Raw genomic sequence first — 21517 nt, 5'->3', positions numbered from 1 at the left:
TAAAGCGTTGGGCGTTTTGGTATTTTTAAACATTTTTTCCCCTTCAGCACTGTACGTAGTGTTGGCTGTTTACAGATAAGCAATAGATTTCCTGTTGGTGGTGGCAGTTTTGTTAGTCGCTTTATTTATGGATTTCTTCCTTTCCCTATCCAAGCAGGACAGAGGATATCTCTGCCCACTTATGTTTCTCCCGGCTATTTAATTCACTGGTGCAAATAAAACTGTGTTTCTACTCTTACACTTGGATTTCTTTCCAATTACCTGTGATGCTAGTCTGGATGCAGGGTTCCTCTCTGAACATTGGGTAAGATTGGATGGGAAGAAACGGTGATTCTCTGTTTCAGTCCCCTCAGTAACACAAGGTAGGGAATCCATCATTCAGTCTAAAATTTCTTCTGAAATTACCACGCATCTCAGAAAGTGAGTTTGGGTTGATTGTAGGAGCTGGTGACTCAATCCCAACCATAGGCAAGATGTTCCTGGAGTCAGTTATCTCTAAGTGTAATAATAACTCTTCTTTCTAGTTCAGCTGTGGAATCTCAATGTGTCTTTGTTTCTTGATTAAAGAGCCATCTACTATGAAAATCTCTCACGTTTCCGCAAATATGTTGTCACTATCTCACTTGTTAAATTCTCAGCTAAAGGAAGCAGGATGAGGTTTCTTGGCATTTGAGGTGTGATTTTTAGACCTTAGATAGTTCTTATAGCTATTTCTTGGATTCATTCCAAGTTTTCCTCTACGAATGCCAGTGGTGATGGAGCATTATCACATATAACAGGTGTCTGGCAGGTGTGGCACATACAAATATTTTCAATGCCCCTCATCTTTTAATATTTCTCTTACTTGTAATCTGAAGGATTATTTAACCACCTTAGCTGTAGACTTGCATTTATCTTATATATAAAATATCTATCTACAATGATTCCTGAATTCTCTTCAGTTTCTGCTCTCCTAAGAGTAACCAACAGCTTCTGTTCTTAGGTGAGTAGTTCATTTTAGCACCAGGAAAAACCCTGTCATTCAAACAAGTCACCACATTGGGCTTTTATTCTGTAATGCTCCTTGATTATATTTCTTGTTTTTCACCAGAAGGCTTGCCTTCACTCTTATCAAGGAGTCATTCTTTCACGACTTCCAGTCATTCCTTACACCTTTATATATAACAGTTGCCTCTACTTAGTTTTTTTTCTTTTTAGGGTGGAAGAAATGTTCCTTTTAAAACAGTGCGCTACCTAAACCTGGTTTGGATTTGCACACAGTGAATTAAGTTTACAATCAATGGTATTTCTATTATCAGTTTCTAATTGCTGTATTGTAATTACACTTTTACCCTATCTTAGCTAGTTTTTGTTGTTGTTGTAAAGAAGTTCATCACTTGTGTTTTTTATAAACTCAAAGGTGTTTGGTTGAGGAAAATTATTGGTGTGCATTCCCTTCCTGTATTCTTCACTCTTACAACACACATGTACATATGGGCTCATCTCACAGCTGCTGATGCAGTCATCTACTGCAGATCTCTCTTCATGCTGAGACTGTCACGTGCCTGTTAAGACATTGACCCTTATCCATTCCAGATGAAGCTGGCAATCATGTGAAAGCAGATAGTGGGGTCTTTGTCTCTTCTTCCAGTTCCAATGGTTTTTAACATTCAAGTCATTTGAAAAATTCTGGTAGGCTTTGGAAGTCCTACCGAATCACGCTTCTTAACGAGAGAGAATTTTTCTGGCTCTATTCATTACCCAGGTTTCCAGTATTGGCACGCAGACGACTTTACATTCTCTATGTTCTCATGTTTTAGCTGTGAATCTCATAGTATTACATCGTACCTTCTCATTGTCGTCCCTTATGAATACCAGCTGAAAGCCCTGCAGGTTAATCCGGTTTGATTGCTTTCTGAAATATTAGGCAGTTCCACTAGAATGAAAGAAGCTTTGGAGTTTGGCAGACATCAGTTTGCAGAGTGGGACAACTAATCTGTGGGATATCACTTACCTAGTTGGCGTTTCATCCCCTGAATCTTCTGCAATCTGTTCCTCTCATTAGGGGGTCAGGAAGGATTCCCAGGCAGTCTGTCTCTCTCCTGTTTTCAGGGAGCTACAATAGCTGAATAAATATTACAGAGCGTGGCCCCATAGATCAGGGGTTGCCCATCCAAAGGGTTAATATTTTTTTCCCAGCAAACTATTGTCTCACTGTATGGGAAATCCCTATCTTTGGAGAGGAAATAGAAGGTGGTACATCCTTTGCAGTAACTGATAACCAGGTCACTGTGGCTCTCATTTTTGGCTATGTGGAGCTTTACCTTTCAAAACAGTTCTGCGCTCCCTCTTGCAAAATGTCTAAAAAATTGTCTCTGCCATCAGATTTATCTCTTTTTTTAATATAAGTGCAACAAGGACAGCTATTCTAAGTCTAAGCAAAGTCAGTCTGGATACCATTTAATGATTCATGTCCTAGAAAAACATCGTTTTCCTGTTTCTATAGTGGAGACATTGTTCCTGGCTCTCTGCTTCAAGCAGTGGCGTAGTGTTTGGGAAATGCTTGCATCTGAATGCATCTGCCTTTTTTTTTTTCCTTTCTTTTTTTTTTTATTTTTAACATCTAGATTCCTTTCAAACAAAAAGACGAAACAGAAAAACGCTCACGCCTGAAACCTTATTCTTATGTTTTCAAGTTAGAGACTTGAATAGAGTTGCAAATTTATAGTAATGAATAAGAATAAAAAGCCACCAAGCTCACAGTTCAAATGAAATAATTAATAAATGGCTTATCCAATCCCTGTGCTGTGTAAGATCAATTACGTGTTTTCTTGAGATTTTTATTTAACATATGTATGACTTTCTGGAAGTGTATGAAAATACTGTTCAAAACACAGCTAATAAATACAGAGGTAGTACATATAAAAATAGAGTGAGAAACTCAATTACTGTACAAGTGAGTCTTCACGTATCAAAATCCTTCAGAGCACTTAGAAATTACTTTCTAATGTATGTGCTGGTCATAACTTATCTCCTACAGTGTGAAAATGTTTCAGGCATATTAAAAAACAAAATCAAAAACAAAATAAAACAGACCCAGAACACAGTAGTGTCCAAGTTCCTCTTGTGCTCTTTTTCCTGCCCTCTACTCTCTTTGGGCTTTGTCATCCACTATAGTGGGGTCATAAGTCAAAGATAGCAGTGGTGGCTGTTTCTAGGTCACAGTACCATGTTTGAAGAGTAATTTTACACGTTGCACAGAAATAACGTTTTACTCATACGGTAGGAAAGCACTGACTTGCTGCAAATTATTGCATTAACTTAACACTTCAGCTCATTACACTTAACCAGTGATGGTGACATGCAAGTTTTACAGATGGTACAACAATCCATCTAAATACTGTTTGAAAAGAAGAGGAAAGGAAAGGGGAATTTTAGTTTACAGTTTTCCAAAGATGGCAAGGGGAGAGGAACTGAACTGTCCTGGTATTTACCCTGTCTATTCTGTTATCTTTGTTGCTTACTTTACACTAGCCACTTAATAGAATTTGCAGGATTTTTGGAAGGTGTTACAATGATGAGACTTCAAAACCAAGTTAATCTGTTTTGTTTTCTTAGCATCATACTTCAGTATCTGATCAGGGACATGCATTTTCATAAAGTTAGACTTTTTTTTTTTGACAAATAAGTGACCCTTGAAGACTTCTTTCATCAGCCCTTGTTTGGACCTATTAAAAAGAAGAAAGGCAACTCACAAAAAAACAATGGTAGGGAAAGGAGGAATGCTTTTAGGAGAAAAAATATATACATATACAATACCATATCAATATCCTGTTGATTATGTGAGTTAAATAAAGACTGTGGTGCAGGTGAAGTTGTTCTGTAGGCTGATGGTGACTAATGTCTTTGTTTTCCATCCTTCCTAGAAATTAAGAAGCCGCCTGTGGCCCCCAAACCAAAATTTGTGGTAGGACACAAGGCAACACCTCCACCCGTTGCACCAAAGCCTGATGTCATGCTTTCTGGTGTTTTACAAGCAGCAAGGAAAACTAAGCCAGCTGTTGCACCAAAACCGAAGGTTCTCAAGAGCTCATCCATTCCAGAAGTTAAGCCTCCATCCTGCGCAAGGAAAGGCACCAAAAGCTTTGAGGAACACAGAGGAGATTCTTCTCAAACACTGGACCACTTGAACTATAAAAATGAAGTCTCAGAAGGGGGTACTGATAACACAGCATATATTCTGCCAATGTCATCTTGCAAATTCGAATGCTTTCATAAGCTTGGAAATGGGGAGAACACTTGTAAAACTCAGATCATTCTTGAGCACTTTGAAAACTTAGAGAATATCAAAACAGGTGAAAAAACTGCACTGGCTCTGGGGAGTAGTCCCAGTGAAAAAATGGCAAATAGAAACCAGGTGGTTGTGAAAGCCAGCATTTTGGAAGAGAAACTTAAAGATGTTCTAACTCATGGTGTGTTCCCCAACAGAAGTCCTGTGAGGCACAGGAATGCAGACAAACTTTACAAAGGGGATGGCAACAGCTCCAGGAACGATGTTAAAATAGAGTTTTTGGAACTTGTACAGTCATCTTCTGAGATAGCTAACGGGAGGCAACAAAATACTGGCAGTAAGCTCACTGAAGACGAGTTTCAGACGTCTGAAACTTGTCCTAGTTTGAATGAAAATCACAGCAGTTGCTCTTGCCCACCGAACCAGGAAATCCTTGAAAATGAAAATGTAAATAGCAGTAGTTTGTTTTCAGGTGAAATGGGCGTGAAAATAGACACTGATAAAACTTCCTCTGAAACATGTTCAGTCCTGAGCTCAAAAATGCTTCCTATCCCTAAGCCAAGAAAACCACGTGCTGCGTGTCTTGTCCGTCAGGATGGCATAGACAGCATAGGAGAAGGAACAAAGGAACCATCTAGTTCAGAGAATGATTCCCTTGGTCCTGCTGAATGCAGCTTTAAAAAGCCAGCAAAAATTAACGTCCTTGGTCAGAGCGTTTGCTATAACGATCATACGGAAGCGCTTAATCCTGAAAAATCTGAGATAACTCAAAGTGTCACAGACAGAATGCATCTGAGGAAGGAACCTGCTGATACTGAAGAGTCAACGCTGCAAAATCTGTTGCCTCAGTTATCACACAAAACTTCTGATTTGGTGGAAAATGTTGAATGTTCCTTAGATATAGACCATAACTTAGGTAGCTCGGTGGATAGGATGACAGATGATGCTAGTATGCCAGATACTGTGGACAAAAGGACTAGCTTTATCAGATGTGATACTTTGTCCATGAGTTTGCCAAAGCAAATAAAATTAACTGGCAGTCAGCACCCACCTACTGCTAATAGCCTCCATGTTTCCCTACAGAAAGTGGAAGATAGGGAAGCTAAAATCAAGGATGAAAGTTCTCCAAAAATCGTTCCTAAGAAACCACAGCGGCACAGCCTACCAGCTGCAGGAGTGCTGAAAAAAGCTGCGTCGGCAGAGCTGATTGAGAAAAGTTCTTATGCTTCCTCTGAAGACAAATCAAGCAGCGTTCTGGAAGGATCTCACTTCACACGCACTCAAGCCAGGGAGCAAGGTGCGCTATCATCCTGTGACATACCCAAACGTTCCTCTGAGAAACCCGTCTGGAAGTTACCTCACCCTATTCTTCCGTTTTCAGGAAATTCGGAGTCATTAAAAACTGCTAGCATTGCTCCCAGCTTCAGTCACGTGAGTGCTGTGACAAAGCCCAGAGCCAAATCTCTCTCTTCTGTGGACATGGAAAGGACAGACAAGCCTTGCAAAGACCCGCAGAAGAAAAACAGTTTGAAAAAGTTTCTCAATGTGAAACTGTCGGTTTGCTTAATGAAAAGTGACTTCCAAAAATTTCTGTCTAAAGGCAGCCAGTCAATGGATAGTTCTACTGCTAACCTTTCCACTGGGGAAGGGTATGGGAATGGCAACAACCGACATGTATCATCTGTCGGCAGTGAAAGGAAAGCAAAATCTGCTAAGGCACGTTCCGTAGAAATAAGTAGTCCTGCACTGCAGAAGAAGAGGCAGAGAAATAGAAGCCAGCCTGAGATGCGAAGTAACCAAAGGCTGGAGTCTTCAGATGGGCACTCACTGCCAGGAGATAATCTGTCCCAAATGCATTTGAATTCTGTAACCAGCAATTGTGCTCCTGAGTATGAGAACTTGCGTCACTATGAGGAAATACCAGAGTATGAGAACTTGCCTTTTGCTATGGGTGCTGGTAAAAATCTGTCTTTGGAATGGCAGAATTCCAGCCACGTGGAAGACCCGAGCCCCAGCTTGTATGAGATGGAGGAGCCTTTTCAAGCAGCAAGCAGGCGTGTGAGACATGGCAGGTAAAATAAAAAGAAAGGGCTGGTTAAACATCTCACTTGCAGCTTGGTGGTTGTAAACACATTTAGAAGATGACCCTAGAGGGTACATCCCTTTCATGAGATGTCAACAGAACAATCACTGACATGTATCTTTGCATGTGCTTTTGAAGTTCTGAAAACTGCACTTGGTGAAGGGAGTCAAGAGGAAAAATAAGCTTCTTCAAATATGATTAAAATTTTGGTAATGCACACACGTGCTTTCCCAGATTTAATTAAAGCATTTTGATATAGTCACATATTTGTATTCAAGAGCACTTAAATAGGGAGGAATTAACCTTACTCCAGTCTCAGGATGAAGTGGAATAAATGTTCATAGAGTCCATAGTTTCTATGTTTGTAGGGGAAATGAATATATTTTTAGATCAGCTGATACAGCTGGAAAAAGCAGGCGAACTTTTGGGTATGCAAATTCTTGGGTCTTGAAAGCTTTTCTGGTGTAAGAAAAGATAGTGCCTCTCCTTGAGTGCACTGAGTGTTTTGTACCTTTCTATGCCCACAGATACAATAAAACTAGTGGAAGTGCAGGAGTTCTGTGCGACCTGTGCAAAATATTACTAAAATACAGGGTTTTGTGGCAGGTGATAGAAAGCATTTGCTGCAGGGAAGGGAATGAGCTGCTGCTTTGTTGTCCGAGCAGATGGAGGAGGTAGTCAGTATCAGCAGATTCAAAAAGGGATTGGACTGATTCACAGATATGTCTAAAACAGATGCTAAATGGAGCAGGTGGGAGCAGACCTTGTAACATCTGTGGTGCTGTGAATGTGGGTGTTGGCAAGAAGAGTGGGCCATGTGGAGCAGGAGGCTCCCACATTCTCCTGGTGGTAGAATCCTTTGACCCAGCTTGGTATTACTTAACTTCCTAACTTCAGCTGATCTGTCGGTCTTAGAGATCCCTAAGTTTTGTCTCACAGCAGAGTGAAGGATTTAAACAAAATAGACAGCCTGTATAATTCATAGTTCCAGCAAGCCTCTTTATACTCTTGAGAGTATATACATATTGATGAGAACAAATGAGCTAGGTTATAATCACATTTAATATTACTTTTCACTTAGGATTACTAAGCTTCTTTCTGGATGTGTGCACTGCAAATGTATGCTCTGAAGACTCGGAGCTTGCCATTCTCTGGAGGAGTTTACTCTTTTAGAGGAGGAGGCAAATATTTTAAGTGGCATCCTTTGTTGGTAACTGTTGATAAACTTGATATTCTCAACACTGGACTGATGGAAAGCATGAAGCTTTACTGTGGGAAGTAGGATTTCTAGCTATGAGCTTCTGGCATTGGTATATTTGTTCATATGTTGAATATTTTTCTTGTTTACAGTAGGTTGCTTTTTTGTTTTCATCTTCGCATTCTTTTAGTGCTATGAGTTCACGACTTTTTGTTTAAACACAGTTTTTTAGTATCTTTTGAAAGTGTTGACCCAATTCTTTTAGTATTCCCCTGTTTTGGTTTACCTAAGAAGAGCAAGACCAAACTTAAAGAAGGATATATTTTATCTGTTTGATCTGTTGTAGGTTTGTGTTGTGGTTGTGGCTCAGGTGTCTGTTCGTCTTTGCTTTAGGAAACATGAAGAAATGTTTTGCTGGTTGAATGAAGCACAGCAGGCATGAGTCTACAGGCTCTTCAGTTTTCTCACCTGGAAGAGTGCGTGAGGTTTATAGCTATTCACTCTCCACACCTCCCACTGTACCAACAGTGATGTAAGGGTTTGAGTGATCTTTTGCACCCTGGCAAATCTGTACCTGAGCTTCCTAAGCTGGGTGTTCTTGGAAGAACTGGATTTGTGTCATGTTCTTTTGAAAGCACACACAGAAAAATGTAACCCGAATACTTCATTTTAGTTTTTATTTTAAACTAGGTTGCGTAATCAGAATCTGCCATAGGGAATGATTTATGCATGACATTACTTTCATAGGGCAGGGGACAAAGAAATCCCAAGGAGCAAATGGGAACAGGGCAGTGCTGCCCTAGATCAGCTGGAGATGGAGGAGCAAGTGCCAGGGTTGGTTTCAGCTCTGCTCGGAAGATGCTGGGGTGCTTGTGCACCCAGAGCCAAGCAGGTAGTTTTGCCAGTTTTCTCATACATTATTTTCCCACCTCCTTCGAATCCTCTTTATCAATGCCATCTTCCCTTTCTGCATAGCTCTTTAAGAAACTCTTATTATTCCCTGTGCCAAGTGATGTTATAAAACCGGTTAGAGAAATAGTGCCGATGTTATTGTAATAATTACTGCTAGCATTTTCTCAACCTGTCAGAACATGTGCTTACCTTTTTCCATACATTGAAGCACACTGAACTTCTGTAATGCTAATGGGATGTAATTTTCCTCATGATTAAAGCCAGTGTACAGATTCACAGTCTGATTCCTTACACTTCTAATCATAAAGCATATATGCAGAATATTCATTCCGAACACAAAGTTTGCCATTACCAGAAGAGTTCAGTAGGGTGTAGCCAATGTTACTTTTTTGTGTGTGTCTGGAGGAAGATACAAAATACCCAGGGCTTCAGCAGCTGAGAAGCTGAGAAGTTTCCTCCTGATCCCATCTAGTGAAAGCGGTAGGCTTTAATGGAGAATGTTAATAGCTTGTGTTGCTTTTAGCCTAAATTCATATGTCTTACTAAATTCAGATACTTTCGATTTGCTTTCGCCTCCCCCCAGGAATTTAAATCTAGAATGGCAGGCTTGGGTAATTAATAGTGCGGGTATCAGTTGTTGCTAGCCACTTGATTTTTGAGTTATTTGATGTTGGTCTTCCTGCTGCCACTGTGGGGTTTGACTTTAGGAGGAGGGGAGTGAGCGTCCTGAGGTGGGCTGTGAGCCATGATGGGAGGCACAGCTGGTGGGAGGAGGCTGGTGGGCCCAGGTGGCTACCAGCACCTCGGGGGAATATTCTGAATACAGTCACACAGAGCCCCTGTAGCAGATAATCCATGTACTGTTCCCACAGTAAAATAAAGTAGTCTCTTGAAATAGTTTTTAAGGATTGTTTGTTTTGCTCTGTTCTCCGTCTTTGATAACCATTTTAAAATGACTAGCAAGTGTGCATTTGTTGTTATGAGGATTCTGTGAAGTGAGTGAGGAGCAGATGCTGTGGGATTGATAGTGTACAGTTAACATGTAAAATAAGTTTTAAATATCACTATCTGCTTGCTGGTAACAGCAGGGAAAGCAGCTTTTATTTTTATTTATTTATTTTTTTCCCCAAGCATTGTGGTTTTGAGAAATATGGTCCAGGCCTGAAATGTGAGTGAAAAGTCAGTGCTGCTTGTACCAACACAGTCATTCTTGTTAGTATTGCCAGAGACCAGTTGAAACAGTTCTATTTTGAAGTAACACTTCTTAATAAAAGAGAAATATTTATACATCTGTTATCCTTCTCAAAAACAAACTTTCTGTTGAAGAAGAAGGCAAGATCTTCCTTGAAACTAAGTAAGAAAGTAAAATTGAGTATACCTATGTCCAGTAATTTAAAAATGCAGAGGAAAAGCAAAAATGGCTCGAAACGTATGTCATGGTGCAGAAAACATAAACTTAAACTTCTCTGGATTCTGTGGGCTACCTTGCATTTTTTGCATAGTTTCTGGCAATGGAATTATTCTTCTGGTTTAGCAAGTCTTTTCTTTCACCCTTCAGGAAGAGCATGATGTATTTCCTGGCTATTTTTGGCAATGTTCCTTCAAGATCTTGCAACTGTACATGGTTACTAATGGATTTGCATGAAATGTATAGCTGTGTCACTGTATTTCCTGCTAGGATTTTCCTTCTGAAAGGGCTGTGGAGGGGGAGTGCCATGTGACAACAATGCTTCAAGATCTTAGTGTTGCTTTCTGTGTACCCTGCTGCCTATTTTCCTCCATTTGTGCTGATTTAGAATAGCCCATTGATTTTTCAGAAATGAATGTCTCAGTGCAAAATGTAAGACTTGGTGCTTGGACTTAATGATCTCTGGAGGTCCCTTCCAACTGATTCTGTGATTCTGTAAGTTTAGCTATCAAGACTAAATTCTGCTCTGATGACTGAGTCCCCAGAGGCCAATTGTGTCTCCATGAAAGCCTTCTTGGAATAGTGAATTTAGTACTGAAATCTGTGTGATTAAGCACTTGGCTTTAATTGGTATTCATTCCTCTTTGATGTACTGAACTTCATTAGGATTTTGAGGCATGCTTCTTAGAAGTAGTGTCACACCAGATAAATGTGGTGTTTAGTGACTGGCTGTGTTAGGGAAGTGTTGGTTTTTTTTGTTTGTGTCTTGCAACTGCGAAGTTCCTGCTCAGAAACTTTTAAAGGGAAACACTAAATCCCTAAAGTGTCTCTATAGCATTTTAAAATATTTTTCAAGCACACTGAGATTTAAATGCATGAAATACTTTTCAGGTGTTGAAGTCGTTCTGTTTGCATTTCAGTGTTAAAAAAATAATTCACTTAATAAAATTCAGAAAAAGTGAATATAATTTCCTTATGAGTAGAGGCCAAGCGTGTAGATTTTGGATTTCAGCTTCTTTATAGTTACAGCAGATTAGTTTCTGATCTGCAAAAGTCAGGTTCCTTGCTCTCCACCACCAGCTCCTTAGTTGCATCCACTTCTCAGCTCTCTCCTGTGCTTCCAGCTGGCTTCTGCTCAGGGAGGGATTTAAGTGCATCGTATATTCAGGAGCCATTACCCTGGGGCTGGACACCACTCTGGGATCTCCTTCTCTTTCCAAAGTTAGTTGTCCTTGGGCCTGGGAAGTACTCTATATTGTATTGTCAAGACAATTATTTCATAGTGCTAGGATAGTGCAGTGAAACTGCATGAAGGATAGGAAAGTGAATTTGTGTGGGGTGTATTGTCTCTTATTTTTTCTTTTTTGCAGGAGTCTTCATGCAAGTCTTTGTCTCCACAGTGTTGTTTTCCAATTGGAGGAGAAATTTTATGTAGCTTTGGGGTGATTTTCAGTCATACAGGCTGATAATTTAGTCTGCTATATCACTTGAAATAAAATACATATATTATAAGAAGAAGATACGTGATCTGGAACAATACTTGTATCTTCTAAAGCGCCCTGGGAGAATTATACCAAGCATTTTTTTTTAATGAGAATAAACAGGAATTTCTTTGCATTGAAAGAATTTTAACACATTCTTTTGCAAATGGGTTTGAGATGTGCTGATTTCATCTGTTTTTATGCTGGGACAGATTTGGAGACCCAATGCTGTCTTGTCAGATCCAAAGGACATAAGTTAATTGGAAAACCGTTTTTGTCCGAAACCAAGTCTATAATTCCCATGTGCAGTCCAGTCTTGAAATTGTTTGGAAAGCCTCAAGAAATTAAAACTACTCAGAATCTCCAAGATTGTCACAAAAGAAAATTTTTTGTCTTCTGAGTGGATTTGGTTTATCTTTCATTCTCTTTTGAAGGGCTTACAGTTAATGGATAGAAAGAAATAGGTGCAGCAAATTGACCTATACACCGTGCATGGTGAAACTTTTAACAGAATTTGAAGAGAAATGACAAAAGCTTTCTAATTTATCCAGTTTTACAAGTACATAGATGTTGTTTAATTTCTTGATGTTAACCTTTTATGAAGACCAGTTTGGGCTAGGTGTGTTGATGTGTATGAGGGGAGCAGTGGTGGCCAAGACAAAGCCAGCCCTGCTGAGATGTGCTTGCTGCTTGGTGGGCAAATCCCACTGCTGCTTCCAAAAAGCCATAGTGTGGCTCCTTATGTCACTGTTTTGTATGGTCTGGCAAACTCTGGTGTGTTAATCTTGGTTTACTTCCCATCCATATGCAGTAAAGAACCATTTTGAGTGTAAATGTTACCTATTACAAGCTTAAGGTTAAACTGCACTGTCATTCATTTCCCACCAAAGAAGCACTCTCTACAGATGGCAAAAATGCTGTAGCTGTGTTGTTTCCTGTTATAAAACAAGGATGTCCTCATCCTTCCTCCCAGTGACATCATATCAGGCTGGCGCATTGGCCTTGCAGGCCATGGGGAAGTGACAAGGCATTGGAAGGAGCGCCGAGGCCATCAGGCACGGAGCCACCTTTTTCAGCCCACTCCTTCTCATGTGGGTGTGGGAGCCTGAGTGTCACTCCCACAATCTACAAGGCTTTATTTTTCTTTCTGCTTTTACTCCATGGTTGCTTTTTTCTAGATTTCAGCATTTTTTCTACATGTTTTCTGTTCCTCAAGAAGAAGAAAGCTAACTCGATGCAGCATTTGTCACCTGATGCTGGCCTCACTCCCTGCATCAAGCACAAGCCTCCCTGTCTCCAGTTGCCAACAGTGCTATATGCTGCAGGTTCCCAACACGTAGTTTCAGAGAGTATCTCAGATGGGAATTGATGAAAGACCCACTTATATGCTCAAAAACAGCCTTTTCCTTGGGTTATTTTCAGCATTGGCTCAGAAAATGTGTTCGTGAAGCTCCTTAGTATGCTGTTATGTGTGGTGATATTTTAACAGCAGCAAGGTCTAAACTAATTACATATGTAAAACAGTAGGGTTTTTTGGCATAAAGTAAATGTTGGAAAACAAAATGGTCAAAATATTAACTTCAGTTTTTATTTAAATGTCAACAGTGATGTATTATTATGCATAATTTACCCCACATCTCTGTTTGTTCCATTGTTTTAATGAACAGACTTAGTGAACTGCTTGCAGCAACCCTGTCTCAATGCCCTAGACAAAATTTAGATTAAGGAATGCAGCTCTGTTTAGATACTGGAATCCAAGAAGTTCCTTTTTAAAAACATTAATTTTACTCAAGTTTTAATTTTCCTTGATATTATTCTCCTTGTGCTTATGTAAAACTATTTCACCCAGTTAAGCAAAAGTGGACCAACTAAAACCATAAACTCCAGGTGCATGTGAGTAGACAAAAGGAACCATCAGTTCAACAGCTCTGGCCTGAGTTGAGGATCTCAGTGATTTAAAATGCAAGTTGATATTTTTCTTTTCCACATATTTTTCTATTCCTGGGGATCAGATGTTCTGTGTTGATTTTGAGATGAACTGAAAAGTTTAGGAAAAGCGTCAAAATCCCACTCTTCTGATCTGTGTAAAATACTGGAGGAAGAGAGAGCACAAGTCCAACCTTGCAAACAACTCAGTGATTCTTTGCAGTGAGTGTGTGCTGGTTTCAACCAAGCTACTCCATCCAGTGTTTTTCAGCAGGCTGCCCAGGAAGCCGTGCCAGCTAACATGCATGCAGACAGACATGTGTTTAAGAGTTAAGTCATGCTATGTTTATTTTAGCTGTAAGTCACTAGTTTTTGAGTACTCTGATATTTAGCTTTCTTTCGTCATCTTGGAAGTATCTGACATGTAAAACTTGCCCTCCAGTAAGCTGTGCGTTATTTTTAAATAGAACAAACAACATTTTGAAGAAGAGTGTTACAGCCCCGATTTCAGAAGTAGTAAGCAAAAAAGTCACAAAAATAATGAACAATCACAAATGATGGACTTTGATTTTAGTGGATGAAAAGTAGTCAAACACTGGAATTTCACAGTGGTCCTAGCAAGGTATGGTCAGTTTTTTTAGAGTAATATTGATAGGAATTTGTGGTGGAAGTTTCCCCTTTCCAACTTGATGTGCTTAGTTTGAGATTTTGTCACAGTTTTCTAGAAGTCTCTTCAGTGTGTGCTGGGCTGGTGTGGTGGTTTCTCTATCTCCTTTTTTTTTTTTTTTAAATGTGTCTGGAAAAGTTAAGTATTGTTTTCTTCTCCTGGTGCTGCTGTCCTTTCCCAATAAGCAGTTCTCACTGGGGTCTGTGTTTTGTATGGGTGAGTGAAGATGAGGAGCAAGTCTTAACTATAAATGATGCTCTGTACTGTTTATTAGCACTTCCACGCCCAGAGCTTTTCTGAAGGCTTTGGCCATTTCATAGTGACAGCTGCAAATCCAGAAAGTGTTCTGGAAATGGGGGCTCAGAAATGGTATTCACCATAAGCAGAAGTGAAAAGCTGCATATAATGCAAAGACTTCACACTTTACCCACCTTTGAAGGTGAGAAATAGCTGACATTTTTGGGTGGTGACAGGAGGAACTGATGGAGTGAGTCCTTCCCCTATGCAAGCCTCAAGGCAGGGGTTTAAATCCGTGCATTTTACTGCTGTGTTTCACTGCCCAGTACAAAGGCTGAAGGCTGGCACATGGCACTGGGGTTGGTAATGCCCCGCTGAAACTTCACAGAGTCCTTTGTTGCACAGCAATCTCTCACAGCAGCTCAGGCAGAGGCAGGGTGATCTGACTGCATGCTCTGCTGCTTGTGAATGTGGGTAGATGAATCGAGGTTCTGCGGGTCTCCGAGATGTGGCCGAAGCTGTTTTGGTTCCTCTATCAAATTGATCACCGAGTCATGTCAGAGAATGCTTTTCTCTGAGACTTTTAAAACGGAGACCTCTTTTTTATACACAACTTTTCTGTGGTGATCGTAGAAGCATCTGAAGCATGTGTGTGTGTTTATGCAGAGCTGCACATGGAGCAGGGAATTGTCAACAAACGGTCGGGCAGAGCAGAAACTGAGAAACGCTGCCAGGCCATAGGAGGTTGCCTGTGGCCGGGGGCGGCCTCCTGGCCTCATGGGCCTCTGGTGACATCGGCACTGGATACAGATGCCTTGCTTATTTGTTCTTGGAATGAGAATCTAGTTTTTTTTTTTTTCCTTCTTGCAGAGGAAAGAAATAACGACTGTCCTGACCTTGAGAGAATGACCACACAAATAAACGCTGCTGGCTGTGAGCGCTGGGATGGCCCAGTGCCTGCAGATCAGGTGCCTGCCATGCACAGTCAGCTGCTGGTGGGACAAGCCAGATCCCTGCCCTGAAAATCTAGGAGTTAGCAGGGGCAGATCAGGGGTAAAGGCCAGGATAAAATGGCTGTTCCTTGCATAAAACGCTTCCACGTGTGGCTGATCAGTCAGAGGCAGGTTAATTCTGCTTTCTGTCTGTGATCATTGAGGAACAATTTGGTAATTGTATCCTTAAAGTTCCCTAGCCAGCCTGGAGAGAACAGACCAGAGTAATTATAAGTGAGGCAAATAGTCATTGATCTTGTTTGCTTACCATTTTTTTTTGAATTTTTATGATGTTTTATATACTGATTTTTTCCTTAGCATTGTCATCTGTGGAAGAACAGATCACGGGAATAACTGATGGATCTTAAAGGAGTAATCTGTTCAGGTAGTCTGAAAAATCACAGAATCGCAGATTGACATAATTGTAGGGGCTGGAAAGGACCTTCTTGAGATCATCAAGTCCAACTCCCCTGCAAAGTAGGCTCCCTAAAAAGGTTGCACCCGTCCAGGTGGATGTAGAACGTCTCCAAAAGACACTCCATTACCTCTCTGGGCAGCTTGTTCCAGTGCTCTGTCACTCTCACTGTGAAGATGAATAAATAAATTAATAAATAATAAAGAGTGAGAAAAGGCAGATCGAGCTGCCTGCTGTGCTCCCTAGTGTCAAACCTATAAAAACTGCTAATCTGTTGCCTTTTTTTCCTTCCTATTAGTTCCAATAATACCAAGAACTTAATGAAACCATTGAATTGTCATCGGGCGGAATGAGTGGTGTAACTTCAAGCAACTTTGTAAAATGCTTTTGGGATTACATGTTGCTCTGTCTCTAGCTGCAGAGAGGCACCATTTTGGGCAGAAGTGAGCCCTTGTAGCTTGTCTACAAAAAGGCAAGCTGTGCCGAGAGCTTGTAGCCACAGCAGTTCCTATGGCAGTTCTAGCACTGCCCACCACACTAGAGAGGAAAGACATGAAGTCAGCTTGAGCTCTTCCCATCCATGCACCTGCTGTTAACCCAAGAGGTGACAGATGCAGTAGGAATAACTTAAAATAAGTAAGCAACTTGGCCCAGGCTGTGAGTTCATCCTCGCTTGCTGTTCTGGCATGCCTGAGTGAGAAACAAAAAAGCATGGAGACATGAAAAGGACAATGAAGCTGTTCCGTAACAGCTAAGATGGTTGATAGTCACTGTCATCAGAGAATATCAAGTGTAAATGATGAGATTATGGTAGATTACAGTCCAGAAAACGAAATACAAGCTAAAGTTGTCTTCTTCAGGATAATAATTGCCTTCTAAATGATTTGGGAACCAGCACAGAAATATTTATTGTGACTTCAGGCTATGATGTCTTATGCAGGTCCTAAATGAGCACTGCCTGAAAGCAAGGCCTCAGGCTTGTTTGGAGCTTTTATCATAATACAAATAAACAGAACAGCCACCAAGCTCTTCCAGACAGAAAAATAAATCCTATCCTGATCAACATAAACATCTGAATCTACAGTTCCAGTCTGTTTAAACAACTTGTTAAAAAAAAGATGCTGGTGATTTAGGTTTTTTTGATGTTTTTTGCTTGTACAAGCCTCACTGAATAATGGAATAGCTTCATTTGTAAAACTGCGAACTGTGAAACTTCCAGATGTGTTTTTTTTACATGAAAGAAAGATATGTGAAAGTGAATGCTTGCAGTTTTAAGTTGCACTATTTTGATGTAGGGTTTTTTGGTCGTGTTTCAAGCCAGGAAGTACATGATTTACTTTTCAGCTGGCAATTCAGGTGGCAGTTGTGTAGGTTTTGAAAGTTTTATCTTGCTGTATGTCTGACTAAGACTATCAGCTTTTGTTTCATTAATGTTTATTATTGCATTAGGAATGTACAGCGCAGTGCATATGCTTCATCCCATAAACTGCTCGATTACAAAAAAAAAAAAATTAGCATTTATTTCATTTTAAGTGTCAAAAAAGGCCTGCATCTATATTTAGGTAGGTTGCTCACATGGTATGACAAGATGTTCTTACTCAGTGGGCAGCACAGTGAGCTGGCACTGATGGTGTTTCACATGACTGATAATGCAGAAGTTTCTCTTGGTAGGACAAAGAATCGTGATGAAGTGGGAGCAAGATAGAGATGGGTATTTGGGGGATACTGTGAACTGATGATAGAGCTGTTTAAAAAATAACCGCTAGGCATGCCTGTGCTATTATGTGTCCAAACCTGTCTACAGGCTACAAGGAATTTCATTCACTCCAGAAACAATTTTAAGGAAACCATATAAATACCATACTAAAGAGGTAAAAATACAGAGAGAATATGCAGTATATACAGAGTTATTTTACGTCTCTTCTGATAAAGCAATGTTTATGATGAGAGATTGAGGACAAGCACGTGTTCTCCCACACGTGTCTGCTAAAGGCCAGGCCACGTAGGGACACTGTCACAGCCTTTTTAGTAGAGGACAAAGCCACAGAGTGTATCTGCCCACATTCACAGTATTGCATTCGATCTCTGAACGTGCAGCTTGTTTGATTCCAGAAATTGTCTATTGTGCCTTTCGACCATTTGTCATCTGCTCATCCTCTGTGGTTCTGTCTTACAAAAAAATAAAATAAAAAAATTATAATAACACAAAACAAATCACTCAAAAGATAAGTTTATCAGGTGGAAGAACCTGAGGGATGCATTGAACTGTGAGCTGAAGAAATACAGTATGAAGATGAACAGGAGTTGTGCTGAGGCGCTTTGGCTCTTGGGGAGATGCAGTAAGAAAGACTTAGTGGATCAGTTTCTCTCAGCAATCAGAGTTTCCTTTACAGGAATAGCAGGTGCATGTGCACCACGAATTCAAGAAAGGAATTAATGTGATTCACAGGAAGAAGAAAGTACATATGCTGAATGGCTCTAATCTGCAGACTTACTAAACATCCTAAATCATCTGTAGTTAATTATTAAAAACTTCAAGTTATGCAGCTTAATCTTGCATTTTGGAAATTATTCACCTAACATAAGTCAAATATTTAATCCTCATGATGAGGATCAAATGATGACTGGGTTATGATGGATCCTAGTTTCAGGAAATTAAAATAAATACGAAGGGTAGGGAAAAGAAGGCAAGAAGATGTCTATTGACTAAGGTAAATGTTAAATGAATAGGAGGCTAAAAATTGAATTCCATTGTGGTAAGAGATAAACTGCTGAATATACTTCACAGTTGAAAAAATAATTCCAGACTACATCTAGATTCAGTACTAGGTGTGAGAAGTAAAACTAGATAATTATATAGTAAAGAAAGAAATAACAGGAATTGTTTCTTTTGCAGGTTTAGAATCAAGCAGGAGGATAGATCTGCTTTTGGAATGTTGCAGGTTAAATAAAGATGAATATCGCCTGCAAAATAAAAGGATTGGAGATGGCATCTGCTAAAACTAAATGTTTTCAAGCTCATGGGTCATGGGACTGTGAATTGAAGTAGACAAGGAATTTTCTGAAATGCTGAAGCTAACAACTGGAAATTGTAGAGCCCTGATAGTGCAGCTGCAGAGGGAGCTCCACAGCACAGTCTTTGCTTTTGCCCTCCTGGAGCCTCTGCAGGAGCCATTCCTGGCATCCTCTGCACCAGGGCTCTCTGGTGACCACTCACTGCTGCATGAAGTCAGTGATTTCTAAGCTGAAACACCTGGCTGTATCCTGGGGTTGTCTCAGATTCTTGTCTGGACTCAGTGATGATCTTTTAGGCTCTTCTTCCCCTTCCCCAGTTCCGAATACGGGAGACAATAAGTACTTGGGTGTTTCCCTAGTCCTTCCTGTCTTGTTTCAATAGAGCCGAGTTATTTTAGTCTTTTCTGTGTCTTCGTGGCTGACCAAGGTCTGTCCACAGGCCAGCTTATCTTGTTTTCATCTCTAAATATCTGTCCATTTGCAATCAGCTTTTGTTTTTTAGACTGCCTTGAGCATTGGCTAATCAACACCTTGTGGTGGCTGCCAGAGCATCCTCGCACAGCTGTGTCCTTTACTTCAGCAGCCACCTCCCATGGGATCCACACTGACATGTTTTCTTTTAGGTAGCACTCGTGTTTGGAGAATGGCCCTCCATCTCTGCTTGTTAGTGATTCAAAGTTAGGAAAATAACAATAAGTCTCAGCCATGCGTATGGTGTCTCAGGACATCTATGGGAAGAAATGGGTAGCTGTGAGAAATGATAGCTGCACAAATCATGTGTTGGTCAGTATACTAACATTTGTGTGTGATGGCTAGAACAGCCTTGGAGATAAGGTTTCTGGATTTGCTTTATGTTTGGCAGAACAGCTGATTGCTTTTATTTCATATTACAATAAGCTTGTGGTATCCCAGCATCTTTTTGTAAGCTTTCAACACTGGCTTCATGAGTTTCAACGCTGCTTAATTGTAATTTGCAATTTTTAGATATTCTTAAGGATTAAAAATGGGAGCCCAGGAATTTGATGTGCTAAACATGACTTTGTGAAAGCTTCAGGTTCTACTTTCTCTAGCCATTTCAGTTTCTTCTTTAGTTTTCCCTACCCCCTCTTATTTTCTTCTAGAAATGGATTTCTCTGTTAAAGTTGTCAAGGCTAGTTAGAGGAAGAAGGTAGTGTGCCTGTCTCATACAATTTCTGTGTTGCGAATATAGCTGAAGTTGATGAGAAGAGACCTCTATAATCTTTGTAAAGCAGCAGAACATGCTTATATTTTATAGCTTTGACAGCTACCCGGAAGGTAGCTCTCAGGAATGGGAGATTTAAATCAAAAGTTTCTACTTTTTTTTTTTTTGAGAATTATTGGTCCATCCCTGATGCACATGTGTAGCTAGTTTATGCAGTGATGATAAATAACCTTGTATACATACATGCATCTAAAATGAGACAGAAAGCTCCAACCTGAGTACTGCATCTGGATAAGTCCCATTGTTTTGAGAGAGGGATGCAAAACAACTACGCTGGTTCCTTATCCTTCTGGCACACGGTACAAACATTACACCATAGATGGTTGTAGCAAAAAGAGAATACTTATCAAATTTGCTGTCAAGTAAACTCTGAAGGACAAAAATAAGATAAATACTCAAAAATTCCTGTGGCATTTGGCTGCTGTTAGTGAGCACTGCACAAATACCAACTTAGATAAAATATTGCAGAGTTGGGGGTCCTCTGTGGAAAATGCTACCATTGTTATCACTGTCTTCAGATGATGTGCTACTGCTCTTAGTGCTTCTGATACAAAGCACATTAGTTGTTGTGGGGTAAAGCAGAAGCTCTACCTCAGTAATACGTGGTATTTTTCTCAACTGTTTATACTTTAATTTTAGATCCTTAGAAGAGCACCATGATCATCCTGGCATGGTAATAGGAGATCTTCAGTCAGATGAGGAAGATATCATGAACAGTTCTGATGAAGATGATGACACAAATTCTGATTCCAGCAAAGGGGAGCCTGATTCTCAAGATCAGGTATCTTTTCGTCTTTATCTTCTGCAGCTGCTCCTCACTCCTGTGCTGTTTTCTGAGAACCTGTTGAGGTATTTTCAAGTAAAGCATTGAGTCAACGTGACTAGATATATTCAATTTCTCCATTTTTATTGTTTCGTGTGCTATTTACAAAACTTTGATTTGTGTACATTATCCTAATGTTAAGAGACCTAGTTTATACATATGCTCTTGGAAAGTGTGTTGCTCAGCATGTTTGTTCTTTGTCTTTCACTGAGCTGCAGTGCTGCCTACCGTGCCCCTCTAATAATTACATTCCCAGGTGTATATTTACAGATCTTCATCTTTAGAATGATCAGGACTGTAAATACATTTTAAGGAGACTGTCTACTCACAGATCCTTGAATGCATCATGTCTCTCATGCACTGAATGTAAAATTGTTTTGTTTGTCAGCATTGGCAAAGCCCAAAGAATGGAGCAAGAGGAAGGTTGAAAGGTCCAAAGACCTCCTTCTGAAAAATCTCTTAGAAGTTGCAGTTTTGCATAGGTGGTCCATTATCAGGAGGTTGGCCATGTAATGAAGGCTGTGTTTCAGTCACCACTTCTGTCTCTGCAGGCAGCTTTCTCTTCTAAGGTCATCAGAGGAGAGTGAGCCATAGTTGTCAACTTTCTGCTAACTTCTGCGAATGGCAGATCAGAATGATTGCCTCTCTTTTAATCTTATTTCCTAGTTTGTTGCATTTTTAGGAGTTCTTTTTTGTAGTCCTAGAAGTTCTGACCCCAGCATGCCTGTAGAATATTGCCTTTTCTCAGCAGCAGTCCTGGCAGCTTTGGTGTTGCTTCATCTCCTTGCAGGTGAAGGGTTGTTTCCTATAGTGGTAGACTTCTATTTGATTCCTTTCTGGGAAGGAA

At 40.2% G+C, this 21517-nt stretch overlaps 1 protein-coding gene across 1 annotated transcript in view; it reads left to right on the top strand.

Annotated features, from left to right (window-relative positions):
- Positions 1-3883: 3883 nt before the first annotated feature.
- Positions 3884-21517, top strand: part of FGD6 (FYVE, RhoGEF and PH domain containing 6) — a gene marked incomplete at its 5' end in the record, with an annotated part of 58835 nt that continues 41201 nt past the window's right edge. The window contains 2 exons of the mRNA XM_019611304.1: positions 3884-6342; positions 20487-20628. Of these exons, the coding sequence (XP_019466849.1) occupies positions 3884-6342; positions 20487-20628 (2601 nt within the window). The remainder of the gene's footprint in view (positions 6343-20486; positions 20629-21517) is intronic.

The sequence above is a fragment of the Meleagris gallopavo genome, chromosome 1 (assembly GCF_000146605.3).
Source record: "Meleagris gallopavo isolate NT-WF06-2002-E0010 breed Aviagen turkey brand Nicholas breeding stock chromosome 1, Turkey_5.1, whole genome shotgun sequence".
NCBI lineage: Eukaryota > Metazoa > Chordata > Aves > Galliformes > Phasianidae > Meleagris > Meleagris gallopavo.
Note: the sequence above shows the minus strand (reverse complement) of the source record. Positions and strands in the feature narration are given on the sequence as shown.